The following is a 20244-nucleotide window of genomic DNA, read 5'->3' on the forward strand; positions in this document are numbered from 1 at the left end:
CAACCAGCAGCTTTTAGACATTCAAGGCTAATTCTCATGAAGCTTTTTAGGCCCACATGTGATGGATTTTAAGGTTAAAGAATTAAGTTTGATGTGAAATCATCCCCAAAAAGATCAAAGAATTTAGGCTTTTCCATCCATCCTGGTTCAGGAAAAACTGGATCAGTGTATGAAGCTGTCAGCCGCTGACATTTAATGAAAAGCTGGAATTTGATGAAACAGAAGAAGATGGTCATCGGAGGTTCTGTGTAGCAGCAGAGGGGCTGGAGCTCAGAAACAGCAGCTCATGGATGAGTGTCTCCATCCAAACACAAACACGGTTTTAAAGGGGCTGCAGAACCACTCCCCCAACCCAAGTCAGGAGCATCTCCAAACCAAAACTAAATGTTTCACTACTTAGAGGTATATTTAGTGTTTCACTTGAATCAGAAGGGAAAGCTTGAAGATAAAGTTGATGGTTTGGGTTTGTGTACCTCTTTCTCCGTGTCGCTGTACTCTTTCACTCTCTCCACTGCAACTATGTTGGTCTCCACATCAGACGACATCCTCACCAGCCAGGTCAGGGAGGCGGTCAGCTGGACACAAACATCTCAAAGTTTCATTCACAGACTCCTAAAGCAAACCCAGTGATCTGTAATCACTCATAGTTCAGGGGTTTGACACCTCCCTGCATGACAGTAGGCAGAGACCTGCAGAAGAAGACCAATGCTGAAGCTCAGCAGCAGTTTCAGCTGCAAACATTATTTCAGTCTAACATTTACTAAACATGTGTGCAGCCCCACTGAGAGAAAACAAAGCGGGCTGTGGAGGAGGTTTCAGAGACATCACAGGAGCATCGCTGTCCACCATTTTGGGTGTCCAGCAGCACACACTGTTTTAATCCATCCGACGGGTAAAATCTGCGACTTTGGTCTAGATCAGGAGTGTCAAACTCAATCACACGGGGGGCCAAAATCCAAAACACACCTTAGGTCAAAGGACAAACAGGATAAACATTTACTGAACACTCTAAAACTATATTTATAAAACTTTTAAATCATAACTTAACATAATTATGAACTAGATATATAGCATTCTGTAATAATACTAGTGTGAATGCTGTAAGCTGAATTTTACTGCTGAAGATGCTGAAATTGATAGCTAAAAACACTGAAACTGATAGCTGAAAACAATGTTTGGGTTTTATCTGGTGCCGGTACTTAAATGTTGTTGGCAAATGTACTCTTTTTTTGGATTCAACAGTGAGAGAATAACGGAAAAAAACGCAAACTTTTTCCAAAACCATGCAAAGGTGAGGCAGCAACAGCAGCACCGTCACAGGTTCCTGCAGAGCCTGAATGTGGATGACATGTCGTTGTTGCAATATTGATGCTCGTTGCTTTGTGGTAATACGAGAGCTTACTGGATTCTGTCAATATATAAGAATGCAAATGAATAAAGTGTAACCCAGACTCTTCTTCCTCACAGCTCCGCTGCTCAGCGTTGTGTCTGTGTTGGAGGGGGGCCTCCATAGGAAGAGACCCCCGATGTCGGTTCTGATCCGTGGCAGACCTTTTTTTTCTTGTGACAACATAGAAGGAACTGGTCAAAGGCAGACAGTCAAGCGGACACGACAGAGATCCACAGCAGAGGCGCTCTCTGCTCAACTCCCAAAATGGTGTTTACACAGGTGCTGTGACGTCACGTCTACTTTGATTGCAAACCCAATGTCTGACCTCAGATCCAGTAACCATGGCGACAGGGTGCATACCTGCAGGGCGTAGGAGATGGACAGGCCCATGATGCCGGGGCTCAGGTTTTCTCTGGCTAACACAGCAAACAACGCAGCAAACGACACGATGCAGTTCCCCACAAACTCCAGCCGGATGGCCAGCCACCTTCAGACAGGAACGAGGAGATGTGGTGAACTCCTGCTGCAGCTGCAGGTGGATGGTGTGGGCTGAGGGAACAACACCTGTTGGCTACAATGCTGGGGTAGTACGCCTTCTGGTTGTGGTCCACCCTCTGGTCGCTCTCGTGAATGAAGCGCTCCTGCTCTCCGAAGGCCCGGATCACGGAGGTGCCCAGCAGCGTTTCATTGAAGTGGGTGTAGATGGGTGAACGGCTGACCGACTCCAGACGCTTCAGCTGCCTCGACGACGCCACATAGAACCTCTGAGGAGGAAACCACGCAAACGTCAGGGAGTCAGAGAGCCGCACCAGCAAGCTTGACCTGCATAGACTGATCTGTTTTGGGGCCATAAATATTTAAAACCCAAATAAAAATTTTGAAAAAAGTATTGCGGTTCGGCCAAAAAAAAAAAAAAAAGTAAAATGTCCAAAACTTTTTGCTATTCTAAAATAATCTTAATTTTTTTCAGCTTTAAATGTTCTGTTTTTTAGGTTTTAAAGATGGCGCTTTGAACAGGCTAGAATGGGGTTTTGTACACAATGAAACTCTGCTTTATACATCCGTCTTGGGACAACTTCAGACTGTGACAGTACAGACTAAACAGACATTTTCTGATAGTAATTATTACAGTTCAGAGTCAGTGAACGCACCGGGACTGAAGTTACCACCCTCATCGATTTTGACTGGTCCTTGTGTTAGCCCCACCCCAACGCGCCACAACGGGGCCAAAAGTTTTGAAACAGAAATTTTCAGATTTGAAAACGAAAAAATAAAAAAAGAGTTGAAAGTAACAAAAAGATTGAAACTGAAAAAAATTAAAATTGAGTTTTTAAACCTAAAAAAACAGAACATTTGAAGCAGAAAATAATTGAGTTTATCTTAGAATAGCAAAAAGTTTGGACATTTTACAACACCAGTATTTTTTTTCAAAATGTTCTATTTGTGTTTCAAATATTTATGGTGGTGCTGCATGGTGTTGCAGTGGTTAGAGCTCTTGCCTCACAGCAAAAAGGCCCCAGCTCACATCCTGACTGGTGGACCTGAACCAGAACCATGAACTGGACCTTTCTGTGTGGAGTTTGCATGTTCTCCCAGTGCATGCGTGGGTTTTCACCGGGGACTCCGGCTTCCTCCCACCGTCCAAAAACATGCTTCATAGGTTCATTGGTGACTCTATTTGCCCGTAAGTATGAAAGAGAGTGTATGTGTGTGTGATTGAGGCCCTGCGACAGACTGGAGACCTGTCCAGGGTGAACCATCAGCAGCCGGGTTAGGCTCCAGCACTCTTGCGACCCCGAAAGGGACAAAACGGCTAAGGAGATGAATGAATATTTATGGCCCTAAAATATCTCCATACTGACCTGCACGAAAAAGTAGAGCAAGCCCAGGAAAGGAATGATGAAGGCCACCATCGGCGTGGCGACCAGGATGATGACGCAGGAGCCCAGCACGTTGAACAGGGAGCCCATGAACATCTTGAGGATCATGGGGATCAGCGAGTCGATGGTGTCCATCTCTTTGGCGAAGCGGTTGACCAGGTTGCCACTGGGAGTTCGCTCAAAAAAGGACATGGGGGAGCGTAGAACATCAAACAGCATGGACTGATGGAGAAACCGGGACGCCAGGATGCCCCCGATGGACACGGAGAGGGAGTAACCAAAAACAGCAACACCTGCAGAGAGACGGAGGCCTCACTGTACACAAAAAGGAAACAAGCTCTAAAGAGCCATGTGGGAGTTCTGAGGAGGTTCTTACCTTGAGACACACCGAGACCACCGTACACTCCCAGCCTCATCAGCCTGTCAGGCTGAGTGCCGTTCACCACGGGGTCATCGGTCCACAGGCTCAGCCAGTAGTTGGCAAACATGGACAGCAGGTTGTGGCTGAGGAAAAACAGCAGGCTGATGGCGGACAGAAGCACGCCGATGGCTTTCAGGTAGGAGCAGAAGACGGACAGTTTGACCTGAGGAGGAGGAGGAGCATCAGCACATGGAGCTCAGCCGCCATGCGGTCGATCTCTCCACGAATCTACAGACCCGTCCCGTGCTGGCTTTGTCAGCGTCAGTCAGCTTCCCCGCCTCGGCGCTCTTGGACTTCTTCTCCTCCTTGTTCAGTTCTGATGCTGGACCTTTGGAATTGTTGCTGGCACTCTGGCTGCTGCTAAAGAAGACACAAAGGATTACAAACTCATCCCAATAACACAACACAAACAGCCGTCAGTGGGACAGCTCTGTCAAGATCCCATCCTCCCACAATGCAATGCTTCATCACCAACATTGAACACAGAATGATGACACGTCTATGTCATTCCACCTTCTCTGAGGATCATTGATGCCGTTTTTGAAATCTTTATTTCACATTTCCCAGCTTAGTGATAAGCGGCTGCTAAAAGATGCAGCTCTAAAATCGGGAAGTATTTAGCTCCAGGACAGACTCACCCCGTAAATCCAGGCCCAACGCCGTTCTCCATCGGCTTGGAGGGACTGTTAGGCACAGGCTCTAAACACGAGGAAGAAGAGTTTTTATGATAAACATTCCAACAAAGGCTGGAAAAGTAAAACTAGTGATTTTCTATGATTAAAGGAACAGCAAACAGATGTCATGCAGCAGGACATCCAAACCCAAACAGGATTATCCAGCTCACACAACAATTTGTCAGTGGTGCCTTCACACAGACAGTTTTCACCTTGGTTTGTCATGAAGACCGGAGACGTGAGCTTGAATGACACAGAAGAACCTCACAAAGCAAAAGGAAGTTGTTTGAATGTGAAAGTCTTTCATATATTTCAGCTAGAAACATCGTTTTTTTTTTTTAAATGTTCCTTTATTGACCTGTTTTTAAAAAGATTGGAATAAAGCGAGCTGCGTTTCTTACCGGAGCCGTCAGTCTGCTCGCTGGAGGCGTACGTCCGCAGGAACTCTGCGAAGGCTCCCTCCTCCTCCTTGAGCTGCAGGTAGGAGCCGATCTCGGTGATCTCGCCGTCCACCATGACCAGGACCAGGTCGGCCTGCGGCAGGTAGCTCAGCCCATGAGTCACCAGGATGCGAGTCTGTGCTCACAGAGAAGGCGCTTCAGTCAGTGAATGACTTCACAGAAACACACCTCCATCTGGCCCTGAGGAGGCTTTAGCTCAGAATCATCCCCACAGCGTTGGTCTGTAGCACAACTAACGAGTCCTAAAGGTCTAAACTTTGTCAAATATAATCCATTAGAATTACTGAGAGAATTCCAAACATGTTTTTCCTCTAACTTCAGTCAGAAAACTTCAGTCCTGAGGCCATCAGAGGGATTTTGTTTATTGCAGGGAGTCTGATTGCAGAACAGATTTGAAACAGACAGATTAGGATGGGATCTTTAAAACCTTGTCCTTCAGTAGTCCCTGGGGGCCGATGACCTGGTCGAAGATGTGCTTCCCCACGTGCGCGTCCACGGCCGACAGCGGGTCGTCCAGCAGGTAGACGGAGCGATCACAGTACACGGCTCTGGCCAGGCTCACCCGCTGCTTCTGGCCTCCAGAGAGATTGACTCCCTGTGAGAGGGAAACAACAGTGAAGATGCCTGCAGAACCTCAGAGGAGCTCTGTGACCGTCACACTCGTCTGAGGGGCTCTGCCTCACGGTAACGGCTGCATTTTCACTCGATTCTCACTACCTTTTCTCCAATCTCCGTCTCGTCTCCAGCAGGAAGGATGTCCAGGTCCTGCTGGAGAGCACAGGCCTCAACCACGCGCTGGTACCAGGACTCCTTCCTCTTCTGCCCAAAAATGATGTTGTTTTTAAGCGTGGCGTTCTGGATCCAGGCCTGCTGGGGGACGTAGGCTACTGAGCCCTGTGGGGGTCAACAACAGCAAACACAGACTAGATTAGATTCAATCTATGCTGTGTTTTATTCACACAAGTCTTTGAAGTAGGGCTGCCATGATCAGTCGACTACTCGACTATTAAAATATCAGCTTCATATTGTTTTTTTACAGAAGTGGAAAATGGTCTACCCTACTTTTTCTTTTTACTGTTGTCTCAGGATATTGACATAGTAGATCTCGTTATGAGAAAACAAATGTTTCTCCTTTAAAGGGAGAAGCTCCTCCCTCCATTCATGCATTGGCTTTATCTTCATGCAGTACGATGGAGACTCGTAGTTTAAGAGTAACTTTGAAATGCCCCAGAGAATCTGAATGTGATGTGTTAACTAATGCATGTCCTCCTTAAGAGGAGCACATATTGGAGACCCTCACGCTGGTGTTTGCATGGTTCATGTAGATGCGTTTGTGACGTCACCTTCACAGCAACACTTCCTTCCATTTTGTCCATTTCTCCCAGCAGGGCGGAGAGCAGCGAGGACTTCCCTGAGCCCACATGTCCAACCACAGCAACCAGAGAGCCTTCTGGGACGCGGACGTTCAGCCTGCAGATGATTCACGCGTTCACACCAACACTCATGGTTGGATCTCTGTCGGTCTCATGGCTCATGGCTATTACCTCTTCAGCGTTGGTGACTCAGATCTGGACCAGCTGAAGACACCATCCTCAATGGAGATGCTGTATGCAGCTGCACGCAGAAGAAGTCAGAAACAAACGTGACCCAAGATGAATGACAACAAGAGCAAACAATGAAGAACTCACAGCATCCTGCTGCTGGATGCTCCACGCTGTCCTCCTGCAGCTCCTCGTGAGACAGAAAGACTCGGAGACGCTTCAGAGACACGCTGGCCTGCAGGAAGACGACGGGAGGAGTTTACACACCAACACCAATCAGTGGAGCTCTTATTATATCAGCCATTGTTGTAGGAAATAAAAGCATCCATTTAGAAAAAAAAGAGAAATTGTGTTCCGTGTCAATCTGCAGTTAAGACAACTCTTTAGGTCACATGTGTCAAAGTCAAGGCCCGGGGGCCGGATCTGGCCCTCCGGGTAATTCTATCCGGCCCTCCAGATCATTTTATTTATTATTATTAATGACCCGATGTTATCTTGAACTTATTTCTAACTTGTATAATTTTGACAAAATATATTTTTATTGAGAGTAAAATATTGAAAGTTATTTAAGGTTTAAGTTGATTTATTCTGGAATAATATTCCTGGCTTTTTCTTATTCATAATTATCTTAAAAGGTTTTAAAAAGGAGCATTCTGATAGATTTTTGGACTGTTTTGGCATTTACTAAGAATTTTTTTTGACAGTTTTGGAGTTTAGCTATTTTTCCAGCTACGCGTTAGCTGTTTTGGCTAACCCAGGGGTCGGCAACCCAAAGTGTTGAAAGAGCCACTTTGGACCAATACAATAAAAAAGAAATGTGTCTGGAGCCGCATAAATTGAAACGGCTTATAAAAGTCTTACACTGTAAGTAACACATAGAGAATGTGTCGAATAAACAATAATTTAAACGATTATTTCTCCTGCTGCGCGTCCTCGTGTCATATAAGCTTCATTTTTGGCCTCATGACAAGTTGGTGAGACATTACAGCGTCTAACTAACTGACAAAAGCTGAATGGCCTCAAAAACGAACATTTGAGCTTTTATTTTGACATCTCTCAAAGACACAACGAGAGGGGGTCCTGATCAGTCTCTCCCTCATTCTCACTCCACTTCAAACATAACAGGACAAAATCACAAATGTTCAACAGTCAGACAACAAAACACGTTGACGAAAACCCAAACTTAAATCCAATTCCAGTCAGACAGGCAAAAGAACGGGTAACCCACAATTCCTTGCGCTGCCAGACCGACAGCAAGCCCAGCGTGTCTGAGACCATCACTACAATATGAATGAATTACAGTTTGTTTCATTGCTTTGATGAAATTAAAGAAATGCAATAAAGAAATACGATTTTTGATGTTATTTTTATTTAGAGGATTTGAAAAAAAAACCACAAAAATGTAACGTGCACCTTTAAGGTGCTTCCACACTGGCCGCGTCAATCAACACTTTCAATGAAGAGTCAATATAAGCGCGTGCACACCTAAATTCCTGCCCTCCAAGTCTGGAGCGCGCGTGAGTCTTATAGTCAGACATTTAAAAGGACAGAGTTGTGAAAACAAAAGTCTTCAGAAAGATTTGGGGGATTTTCAACACTTTTACTTTAGGTTCTCCCTGTTGTAGATGCAGATGAGCGCTAATGAACAGTAAAAATACAATCGAAGGAGAATCTCCTCCCCGCCACGCACCGCACGCGGCCGGTGTGTGAGACCTGCACATCGCCGCGCTCAGCAGGTGATATCCACACCGGAGCAGCGCGGTCACGCACGCAGTGGCCGGGAGGAGATTCTTCTTCTATTCTTCTTCTACTGTTCATTAGCGCTCATCTCATCTTGGTGTCATATTAACCTGACCGGACACAAACCGTAATGATTCATTTCTCCTTCGTGATCACGTTTGGTACTTCTGTGCTTTGAAGCAGACTCCGCCCACAAGCAGCTCCCGCGCTGAATCTTCAATCCGGTTCAAGATTTCCACGCACAGTTACAGCTCTGAGCTGCCGCGACTGTGCGTGGAAATCTTGAACCGGATTGAAGATTCAGCGCGCTCAATGCGTGCCGATTTGTACGTGGAGCTCGCGACCCGACTTAAAAACCCGTGTAGCAACGTGCGCTCACGTGCGCTCCAGACGCACGGGCAGGAATTCTGCTGTGTGCTGACTCAGATGGCGTGGAAGCATCTACACTCATCTCACAACAACTGGAAAACGTAAAGGATGTTTGTGTCATGTTTGTCCTTCTACAGAAATCGTATTAAAACAAAAATATTGTGGCAGCCTGACTGTTAATTTAGAAATAGTTCCTTGTTAGTGGGTGGAGTTAGTGTCTGTTCTTGTGTTGCATTATGGGACTTGAGTGTTTTACCGGCACCATGAGTGAGAGTGGTGTGTGTATGAGTCAGCCTCCTCACAGTGTCGGCTGTTCTGTGGTTCCGTAGTGTTAAATAAATGGTGGTCAAAATTTTGACACCAGCTGATTTACATGGCCTGCGTTTACGCTTCTTCTTCCAATCACTTGGGGTCGTGCAATGTATGGGACACAAATGATCTCTGGATTCAAACCTGCCAGCCATCTGCTTGGTTCTCCCCCCATCCAAATCGCTACAATTTATTTCTTTCCAACATTTTTTATTATTTTCAAACATTTTTGAAGAAGCGCCAATGAGCCGCAAGGGAGTGCTTAAAGAGCCGCATGTGGCTCCGGAGCCGCAGGTTGCCGACCCCCGGGCTAACCTAATGTTTTGATTTTTTTTTTTATCAGTTTCAGTGTTTTTAGCAGCCAAATTCAGCTTCCAGCATTCACACTAGCATTATCACAGGTAATGCTACATATCTAGTTCATAATTATGTTAAAACGTTATGGTTTTAAAGTTTTAATAATGCAGTTTTAGAGTGTTCAATTAATGTTTATCCTGTTCAGCCCACGACCTAAGGTGTGTTTTGGATATTTGCAGCTTGTGTGGTTGAGTTTGACACCCCTGCTTTAGTTGATCAAACACTGGACATTTTTGCTCCTTTGGGTCAAAGTTCTTGATTGACCACCTTCAGTTCCTCCTCATTAGAACCAAAACAGACACGGCTGGAAAGACACTGCGATGGAGACACACCAACCTGCACCATGCTGCTGATGACCATCGGCAGCATGTTCAGAGGGAAGCGCAGGATGTTGAAGAGGGCCAGCGACACAAAAGCCTTCTGAGCGTCCAGAACATTTTGGTCATTACTCAGCACGTACACAGAGAAGGTGGACAGGGCGACCTGGACACACAGACGCAGCAGTTACCATGGGAACGATGACCTTAACAGACAGAAATGAGGTAAAGAGCAGCAAATAAATGTTAAAGTTCGGCGTCAGTAAACCAGCATGCTGTCCAGACTTTTCAGCTTGGTTTATAGCTGCTGGTTTGGTAGACTGGGTCTGCTGTCTGCTCCACACCGCTCTACTGCAGGATCTGCCCTCTATGAAGTTGAGCAAAACTTAAAAAGATGAGTTTGATCTGTAAGGTTCATCCTCGAAACACAAAACTGTGACAAAATGAAAAAGAAAAAAAAAAAGAATCAGATTTTAGGATTTCTAAAAAAAAATATTTGCATAATGTAGCAGAAAGTGAGAATTTGGTCAAAATCGAAAGTTCACCTCAATACTCTATAACATGACCCTGGTTGTTAATGACAGAGCTCAAAGGTTTTACCAGGTTTGAACACTATTTCGGTCCATTCCTCCATGCAGATCTTCTCTAGAGCTGTGATGTTTTGGGGATGCTGCGGGAAACAGACTTTCTTCCTCCTCACATTCTCTACTGGACTGATGTCCAGAGTCGGGTTAGAACACTCCAGAACCTCAGAATGTTTTTTTAACGCTGTTTGGTTGCCACGGTGATTAGTTTGTAATCATGGTCATGCTGGAAGATCCAGACAGTTTCATCTTCACTGATAGGAGGTTTTTGTTCAAAATCTCCCCATACAGGACCTCATTCATTACTACAGATCAGTCATCACCAAACCATCATGTTTCCACCTCCATGCTTCACAGTGGGTATGATGTTCTTCAGCATTCTTTCCTCCAAACATAGAGATGGTGTTTATTTTGGTCTCTTCTGACCACATGACCTTCTCCCAATCCTCCTCTGGATCATCCAGATGTTCTCTGGAGAACTTCAGACAGAACTGGACATGCGCCGGTATGGAGAACTGCAGGATCTGTATCCATGAGGATGAAGTGTGTTACTATAGTAACCTTTGTTACTGTGGTCCTAGCTCTCTCCAGGGCAGGGACCAGTTGCTCTGTGTGGTTCTCGATTCCTCGTGTTCTTCAGATCATTAGCTCCACCAGGTGGGATGTTTCATGGAGCTCCAGGTGGAGGGAGATTGTCAATGATCTTCCATTTCCGAATAATTGCTCCATCAGTTGATCCCTACGTTATAGATAGGTTCATTCCAGCTGCTCAGCTCAGCTACAAAAGCCACACCCCCTCAGATGAGATTTTAGAAACAGAGGCTTCAGATCAACATGAAAAATGGCTTTTTAAGATATATTTAGGTTGTGGGATTTTGGTTAAAAACTTCATAATCGTAATTAAAACACTACTAGGAACCAGTGGTGGGCTGTCAGGGCCTGCAAGGCCTTCTCTGCTGGCCTAAAAATATCTGAATCACAGACTGATATTAATTTTACACGTATTCAATACGTATTCAATAATTCCAAATGGCCTGTTCGCTTCCTTTCATTGCTAGCCCCCTGGTTGCGCTTCTTCCAGATGTGTATTTTCATATTTAAGCATTTAACCAATCCCATTTCAGCACCATTTGTTGCCAGAGTCAATGGTCGAATCCTCCCTGGCTGCTCACACAGGTGATCATCACCCTGCTCCACTGTCAGCACTGTGACTCTTCGTGAGTCGGAGCAAACAGCGGGTTGTTCAGTGATCAATCTTCTGGAATATGAGAGCACTCCATTTTGAACTTTTCTTTCTGAGCTCAGTCTGGACTGCAGGTGTATAAAGCAGCAGGTTCCAGCAGACTGCCTCTATAAACATGAGTGAAGGAGCTCTCAGCAGCTCAGTGAATTGCAGCATACTTCAGTGATGCCGCTGTACAACAAGTCCACTGCTGACATGTAATGCATGACAATCAACTCAGAAAAAACGATTTCAACTACAATAAAATCTTTTTTTTCTGTCCTCAGACTAGGACTGCCACGATTAGTCGACTAATCGACTATTAAAATAGTTGACGACTAATTTAATAGTCGATTAGTCGTTATTTAATATTATATGGAGTCAGAGTGTAGTAAAGTTTAAGTTATAATATCATTCTGCTAACTTTATGGACTATTTTGGCATTTATTACGGTTTTTAGACTAATTTGGAGTTTAGCTAATATTTCAGCTACATGCTAGCTGTTTTGGCTAATTTAGCATTTTTTCAGTTTTTTAGGCTAATTTCGCATTTAACTAATATTTTAGCTGGTTATCAGCTTCAGTGTTTTTAGCTATCAATTTCAGCATCTTCAGCAGCCAAATTCAGCTTACAGCATTCAGACTAGTATTATCACAGCTAATGCTATACATCTAGTTTTTAGTTAACCCTTCTGCTCTCTTTGGGGTCCAGATGACTCCACCCACATATTGATGTGATTCCTTCCATGACAAATGTGGACAAAGGTGGACAGGATTATATGTCTGCCATGGACATTAGTGAAACTCAAAAATCAATGATAAAAAAAAGTTCAGCGCACTGTCTTGTGGGGTCCAGATGACCCACTTATAATGTAAACGAGCTGAGGAGAGCAGAAGGGTTAAAGCTAATGATGGTTAAGATGTTTGTTTTGCATCCAGTTTCCTCATGACCTGGTTAGTCGACTAATCAGAAAAAATAATCAGCGATTAGTCGGCTGTTAAAATAATGGTTTGTGACAGCACTACCTCAGACTCCATATAAACGGGCGTTTCCTGAACTAGCAGCTGGCTGTGCCAGCGTAGGTTGTCTGTGGCTCAGTCAGACTCACCAGGAAGGGGGCGCAGACCCATGTGAAGGTGGAAACTGCCCCCAGGTAGGCAGCCTTCTTCAGGACCTGCAGCTCATTCTCGCGGATCTGGGACACCTTGTCCCTGAAGGCCATCTCCCAGGCGTAGAGCTTCAGGACTTTGATGCCGTTCAGCATCTCGTTCATCAGCTTGATGCGGCTGTCCTTGTTCTTCATCTGAGCCACCTGCTCCACACACGTCCAAACCGACAGCTCAGTGGGGTCAGAGCCACACAGCACAGGAGGAGGAGCATCAGGCCGAACGTCTCACCTGATAGGTCTTAGTTTTCATGGCGATGACCGCATTGACCGGAACCATCAGAATCATCACAGCCACTCCAGCGAGCACAGATGGTCCCAGGTTCTGCACAACACACAACCAACACTCAAAAATCCAGAACGCAGTTTCTCCAGAGTTTGATCCAGTGATGTCCTGATCAGGTTCCTTTAGGCCCAATCCGATACAGAGTCATTCGATTTTAAGCATCTGCAGCCACCGAGTCCTGATCAGATATAATTGTAACACATTAAAACAGTGAACACATTTAATAAACTACGACAGAGTATTATGGCCACCAAAAAAAAGTGATATTATGAGTTATATTCTCGTAAATGTACAACTTTAAGTCTCCTAAATTCAGAGCTTTTATTCTTGTAACTTTATGAGAAAAAACAACTTACATTTACAAGATTAAAAGCCCTAAATTTATGAGCCACAAATTTTTATGACTTTTTCATCATAAATATTTATTCTGATAATGTAACAGTTAAAAGTTTTTTTCTCGTAAATTTACAAGATTTAAAGTCGTAATAAAAAAAAAAACGTGTTGGCAAATTGGTCCTAAAAAACAGATTCGAGTTATTTCCCATTTTCATTTCATGAAAGTTATTTTAACATGCAACACTTAAATAGAGAATTTCTGTGTAGTAGCTCTAAAAAACAAGTAATAATTGTGTAACTATTACCTAAAAAAAATGTGTTATCTAGTAAATATAAGTGATAATTAGTCATGGGAAAGTTTAGTGACTTTAGCTTTAATATCTTCAGAACTATTGAGCATTTTTAATCAAATGTGATGCAAACCTTCATTTACAATTCTTAAGAACCAATGATGACTTTTTTTAGCATGAATATAAGTTTTCATGGCTAGCTAAAATCATTAAAAGCATTTATTTTCTTTTTTTTAAGATTATGGGATTTTATTTACCTTTTGTTTTATTGCCACAGCAGTTATTTTTTCTTAACTTTTATATCTCTGTCAGAAAAATAAAACACGCATATCCACAAACAGCTCGTTAAATCACGGAGCTAGCGATTAGCGTGGTTAGCATCTGTTGTGTAGTCGTCTCTGTCGGTGTAACATTAAAAGAAAAACAAAATCCTGATATTTTTCTATTGAAATGCCTTTGTGCGTCACTATTTGTGCTAAGACAAACCAATGGAGACACTTGCTGTCAGTTTAAAGCGTTTTTAAAAGAGTTATTGATTCCAGAAGTCTGAATCTGTGATCATCTCACTAGCTCGACTGAACTGTTTTTGCTAGCTTCAGCCTTGAACTGCTGCTGCACCTGACGGGAATAACGTGTGGTGATCCGTCCATGACAGGCAGACTTCTAGTGGAGTACTGATCCGGAATAATAAGATGGAGATATAAAGTGATGATCATAATAAGAATAAATTAAATGTTCGATACTGATCGGGGGGGAACAAGCGATACTGATCAACCACGTGATCGGATCATTCCTAGTTTGATCCCTAAACACCTATTGATGCAACTCCAAACTGTCCTTCATTAAGCAGAAAACAGTGATTTTCTTTTCATAGCTGGAAATAATTCAGGTCGAGGAGTTTTCAGTCACATGACCAACTGAAGAGCACCTTTCACAATAAAGGAGCTCTACTTTGTCTTTCTTACCTCCCAGAGGAAATAAAGGGCGAGCACCACCTGCAGGGGGGCCGACCAGATCATGTTGATGTAAGTGACGAGGTCCATGAAGCGCTGAGCGTCCACAGACATCAGGTTGACAATCTCCCCCACGGTGGAGGTCCGGCGAGCCGCGCTGCTGATGACCAGCGCCTGAGCAGTAGAAGAGCAGGTCAGTGTGGTTGTTGCTGCTGGACTCGTCTTCCTTCTGCAACGCTGGAGCAATACCTTCCTGTAGACGGCTCCAATGACAGCAGTGCGCAGGCGCATGCCAGACACGAAGCACACGTGGAAGTACCGCTGCAGGATGAGCGACTGCACGCACGTACACACGAAGAGCAGCGCGGTGTAAAAGTAGCCCTGCCAGGGCGGGGCATCGGGGTCGTTGACGAACTTGATCAGAAGCCTGCAAGGAGCAAAGGAGAAGGACGATCCCGGATCAGGAATTCATGACAGCAACAACCGGAGGAGTGACCGACACGCTCAGACTGAAGCACATCCAGAGGATCTGTAAAGCTTCTCCATCAGAAGGTGGAGTCAGACCATGAGATGAACTCACTGTCAACTCGAGCTGCCACGATTATTCAAGTATTCATGACTAATCAACTATTAAACTACTGTAGTTGACGACTAATTTAATAGTCGACTAGTCATTACTTTATATAATATGGATTTTGGGATTTATTACAGTTTTTTGGCTTTTAAAGTTTAGTTAATATTTCAGCTACATGCTAGCTGTTTTGGCTAATTTTACAATTTTTTCCCTTTTTTAGGCTAATTTGGAGTTTAGCTAATAAATCAGCTGCATGCTAGCTATTTTGGCTAACTTAGGCTTTTTTTAGTTCTTTGAGCTAATTTAACATTTAACTAATATTTTAGCTGGCTATCAGCTTTAGCATTTTCAGCTATTAGCTTCAGCAATAGCATCTTCGGTGGCCAAATTCAGCTTACAGCATTATCACAATTAATGCTATATATCTAATTTGTAGTTTAAAGCTTATGATGGTTAAGATGTGTGCTTTACATCCACTTTGCTTATGACCTGATTAGTCAACTAATTAAAAAATATAATCGGTCATTGGTCGACTATTGAAATAATCCTTTGTGGCAGCACTAATCTCAATCTTTCATTGTGACTGATATGACCTGCAGAACATTAGCAGCTGTGCTAATCCAGCTGGTTTCCTGTTCATCTACAGAGCTTCCTGATTGAGTAAGCTGGAACAAAACACAGATCCCTGTAGAAAACAGTCCAGCTCCATCCTGGTAGAAACCAAACTTACCGCAGGATCTCTGGTCCCGCAAACATGAGGATGTCCTGGATGAACTTGTACAGGCAGGACACCAGAAAGTAGGGTGCAAAGGTCAGACACAGGGCCCAGAGCAGGGAGGCTTCCCTACTCTTCTTTGGAGTTTTCACTATCAAGATTTCAGACTCCTCAACAGCTCGATCCTCTTTGCTTTCACCACGGGGGGGCTGCTTGGGGGAGTACACCATTTTTCCTTCAGTTCTAGGACAAGAAGATATTACATTACAGTTAATATTATTACTGTTATTACAGACGTGTGGAAAAGGATGTGGGTCAGACGAGACTCAGCCACAGCTTCATTAGCAAAACCAGAACCACGCATCACATGTACTGAGTACACCACGGGTCAAAGTCCAGGCCCAGGGGCCGGATCCGGCCCTCCGGGTAATTCTATCCGGCCCTCCAGATCATTTTATTTTATTGTTATTAATGACCTGATGTTATCTTGTACTTATTTCTAACTTGTTTAATTTTGACAAAATATATTTTTATGAAGAGTAAAATATTGAAAGTTATTTAAAGTTTAAGTTCATTTATTCTGGAATAATATTCCTATTTTTTTTATTATTTATAACCATGTTAAAAAGTTACAGTTTTAAAAAATTAGCATTCTACTAGTTTTTTTGACTATTTTGGCATTTACTAAGATTTTTTAGGCTAATTTGGAGTTAAGCTAATATTTCAGCTACATGCTAAACCTAGTTTAATGATTCAAATTATTTGAATAATTTAATGATTTCATTTTCTCATGTCATTGCTCTTTTATTCTGATTGATCCGTCTCCTGTAACTCCTTTTATTTTACTTTCTTGAAGGAGCCACACTATAATTTTCTTCAGCCTTTCAGAGTAAACTATATCCATATATATGATCATATATTACTTTTGGAACACTAAAAAACTATTATTTACAGAATATCAGTCATTTTTGGGGCCCGTTTTAATACCTGGAAGTAAAACGACTTGATTTCTAAGGCACCGCCTTTCACTCCTTGTTGGTCCCGCCCATTTCTACAACATCATCCTTGAACTTGCCTCCCCAGCGTGAACAAAATTTGTAAACAAAACTATAAGAAAGATGGAGGAGAGACAGTCAGCAAAATCTTGTCTGGAGTTTTCTCTTTTTCAAAATTGTTAGTTTGCTGATGGACTGAGTGTCTGTATTAAGGCAGGCTCAACACTTTTTACTGCTGGTCTGAGGAATCCTGCATGACGGTTAGTGGAGACGCTACAGGAACACACTCTAAAACATGTCGGTAGAATCAATTTGATCACGTTAAAAGTTGTTTTATTGAGCCTGAATTCATCCGACCACATTTTAATGAGTTTCCATTTCTCATTGTTGTGGTTTTATGACATTGTTTTGAAAAGAATTCTGTTGGAAATACAATAGAGCTTTAAGATGAGATCATGGCAACAGTTTGGCATGCGCCGCGTAGGAGACACAGAACAGAGAGTTGTACGTTTTTCAGTAGTGTTAAAATAAACGTTCTAACAGCTAACCAGTTGGACCAATTATTTCCTTTTGGCTAACATGTCAATCTAATGCTCTACATTTGTCTGCAGCTCACCGATCACCTCATTTCTAACGTGTTTACATCACGTGGCTGTTTTGGTTCAGCTGTTCCGCTCTCGGTTCGTTTCATATTCAAACTGAGGAATCTCAGAGCGAACAGAAGTTCAGTCTGATTGGAAACGAAGCGAGATTACATTTAAAAAATGGGTCAGAGAGCGGTTCCTGGTACAGGAAGGTAGTTATCTCCCGCCACAGCTCTGCAGAGAAGGTGGGTGCGTTTTTGTTGTAGTCTGGGGGCGGAGCTTGCAGCACAGACTCTGGAAGCAGCTTTTGCTATCGATGTTACATCAGCACGTTTCCATCCGCTCATTTTTGTGGGTATGGGAGGGGCTGCTGCAGACAGCGCAGGAGGATTACTCTTAAATGGATGAACGGATCAAAACACCACCTTGGGGTTCTTTATAGAGATGAATAAACAATAAAATGCAATTAAAACCTCAAAAAGTAGAATTTTCATGGTAGGACTCTTTTAAGAGATCTTTCCTTTTGCTCGGCCATACTTGGAAATAAGAATTGTTTCTTAAATGTCTTGGCTGTTTAAATAAAAGGTAAAAACATAAATGGATACATTTCTTGCTAAATCAAAACAAATCTCACAGAGACGGCAGACAACTTAGAAAAATACGGTGTTCCACACAGAACAAACCTATGTTGGTTTAATGTGAATTAGCAGATGAAGTTTAGTTTTGTTAGGAGGCTGCACCTTGTCTGGTCTCTGTGGATCATGGGACGTGCTTTTATTTCAAAGGCGTTGACCCACCAACCAGGAGCTACAGAAAACCTGTTCCAGATGCAGCTGCAGCATTGCAGCTCCCTGGTCTCTGCACTTTGAAGACGGCTGCACACTGAAGCTCTTGACAGCCCCACTGAGGCAAACGAAGCTCTTTCAGAAGCAAAAACATGAACTACTTGACACAAACTGCTGGCCTTGGACGGAGCCGGCGGAGTGTAGTACTGGCTCCAGAGATCATTAAATACAAATCAGTATTTTACTTAAGGAGGATACCTTCTAGGCGTCTTTCTTGTAGCATAAACACACGTTGATCCAGCAACAAAAGAAGCTGACTCAAAGTTTGAAGGAACATTTTCTGAGGATTCAGCACTCGCTCCTCCGTTTCCAATCCAAAAGCCCTTAGCTCACGTTCCCTCTGACCTCTTGACTTTGTGGCACTCTGCAGACCAGCGGCGCAGCAGCTGTGGGACCACGCAGTGGGACTGGTCCTCGGGGTTCAGGGACCACAGGTCCTTCTCCTCCAGGGGGCGCTTGTACCCAGACACCATCATCCTGAAAGAGACAGAGCAGTAAGGAGCAGCTTCAGACTGGCTCTGCACGGTGAAAGGAACTCCACAAAGATATGTGCCTCTCATTTCTGACTTCAGATGTAAAGCTGATGTTGCAGAGCATCACATCCTGGTGGAGGTCTGCTGCCTCTCTGATCTGTTTGGATGAAACACATTTCTATGCTGATGCAACAAAGAGTTCACTGTGTTTTAGCTGCAAGATAAGTTGCCATGGGAACACAAGTTTCTATCTGAGAGAAACACTTCATAATCAAAGCTATTCTAACACCCAGATCTTTCTTTACTTCTCTGGTTTTGATGGTGAAAGGCTGTGAACTCATTTCTTCAGAGAAAAGAACCCCTTCTTCTACACGTTGGTCCTTATGCTATCACACGGGTGGAAATGAGCTTTCATCTCAGCTCAGGCTGAATTTTATCTGAAACTTTGACCTGAAATGAGAACGGTGCAGACTAATCCCAGGAATTAAGGGCAGGCCAGCAGCCTGTGGACCTGCAGCTCTGAACTGCTGAGGTCTTTAGAAAGCTCCTCATTAAAGTAAAACAGATATCAAACACCTGTTCACCCTCACCACCGGAACCTTCTACCGTTGGCTGCAGCAGATAAATAATGATTACAGGTTAGAGAAAAGAAATATTTATGAGAACGTCCTCCAACAGAATCCCACCATGCTGGTGTTTCAGCCACCAGCCCTCACAAGTGTGCTAAACCTGCTCGGGTACGACCTTCTAGGTGACACACATGGTCAAACTGTAACAAATGTAAAAATGAAGACTGTTTTAAACACAAGCCAAGTCTCCCATGTCCACAGAAGAATGGAAAATCACATCCACAGGAGCTAAGCCCAGAGGTGCTCTGAAGAAAGCCTCATTATGTCAAGAAATTCTTTATTCTTATGAGAAATCCCAATGACCAGGGATGACCCCGGGATGCTGAGTGTGTGCTTACCCGCTGATCCACCAGAAGGTTATCCTGGAGAGGAATGATGCTCCGGGCTCAGGGCAGGGGTTCTGCACACACAATCAGAGGATCATCAACCAACTCAAAGCTTCAATCGGTTCAGCATTTCTGCATTTATCAAAACATATCTTGCAGTAGGTGATATCTGTGAAGTAGGATCACAGAGATTTTAAGGCAGAAAAATTCCTCACTAAACACTATCTACTGTTTTCAGACAGACATGAACCTCTTCACACTTTTCTCTCTTTTTTAATTTTTCAAAGCTCAAACCCTCAAAGAAAAATTATTCCAGGATTATAGCATGAAAACCAAAATATGCTTAATCACAGATTTCTGTAAACGTGGGAAGCTGAACGCATTGGTAAGGTCAGCAGGCAACCAGGACACAGAACACAGTGCAGTGTTTAACATTTCATTAAAAAAACATGCAAAAACCACACAGAATGAATCTGTAAAAAAAAAAAAAAAAGAAAACCTTCCATGAGGAAAACACTGCAACCATCTTTCATCTCTTCTATCTTCATGTCCTCCAGATCTTTCAGTTGAGAGATTATTAATGATTGTTCTAATGGAATGAAAATAATTATTATTCTTTGGTAATTTTATTTATATATATATATATAGATATATATATATACATACATGTAGTTCACTTTCGGCTTATCCCTTTCGGGGTCGCCACAGCGTAACAACACCCTCTGTTTCTCATCAGTGATTTGGCAGAGTTTTTACCCCGGATGCCCTTCCTGACACAACCCTGTACTTGAGGGGCACAGGGACCCAG

The 20244-nt window shown here is 43.4% G+C and overlaps 1 protein-coding gene across 4 annotated transcripts in view; it reads right to left on the reverse strand.

The window, feature by feature from the left end:
* Nucleotides 1-20244, reverse strand: part of abcc1 (ATP-binding cassette, sub-family C (CFTR/MRP), member 1) — a 38001-nt gene that overhangs the window by 8259 nt on the left and 9498 nt on the right. Inside the window, exons 6-27 of one of the 4 annotated variants that reach the window (XM_024271823.2) lie at nt 19449-19510; nt 18354-18485; nt 15600-15827; nt 14545-14722; nt 14308-14469; nt 12663-12755; nt 12374-12577; nt 9479-9625; nt 6515-6602; nt 6371-6440; nt 6170-6296; nt 5544-5720; nt 5254-5421; nt 4767-4941; nt 4578-4628; nt 4330-4390; nt 3928-4048; nt 3647-3854; nt 3253-3563; nt 1955-2154; nt 1751-1877; nt 474-575 (exon numbers count right to left, since the gene is read on the reverse strand). In XM_024271823.2, the coding sequence (XP_024127591.1) occupies nt 474-575; nt 1751-1877; nt 1955-2154; nt 3253-3563; nt 3647-3854; nt 3928-4048; nt 4330-4390; nt 4578-4628; nt 4767-4941; nt 5254-5421; nt 5544-5720; nt 6170-6296; nt 6371-6440; nt 6515-6602; nt 9479-9625; nt 12374-12577; nt 12663-12755; nt 14308-14469; nt 14545-14722; nt 15600-15827; nt 18354-18485; nt 19449-19510 (3192 nt within the window). Of the gene's footprint in view, nt 1-473; nt 576-1750; nt 1878-1954; nt 2155-3252; nt 3564-3646; nt 3855-3927; nt 4052-4329; nt 4391-4577; nt 4629-4766; nt 4942-5253; nt 5422-5543; nt 5721-6169; nt 6297-6370; nt 6441-6514; nt 6603-9478; nt 9626-12373; nt 12578-12662; nt 12756-14307; nt 14470-14544; nt 14723-15599; nt 15828-18353; nt 18486-19448; nt 19511-20244 lie in introns of all 4 variants that reach the window. The other 3 variants (XM_024271822.2, XM_024271825.2, XM_024271824.2) reach the window with 3 other exon arrangements.

This window comes from Oryzias melastigma, linkage group LG8 (assembly GCF_002922805.2).
Source record: "Oryzias melastigma strain HK-1 linkage group LG8, ASM292280v2, whole genome shotgun sequence".
NCBI lineage: Eukaryota > Metazoa > Chordata > Actinopteri > Beloniformes > Adrianichthyidae > Oryzias > Oryzias melastigma.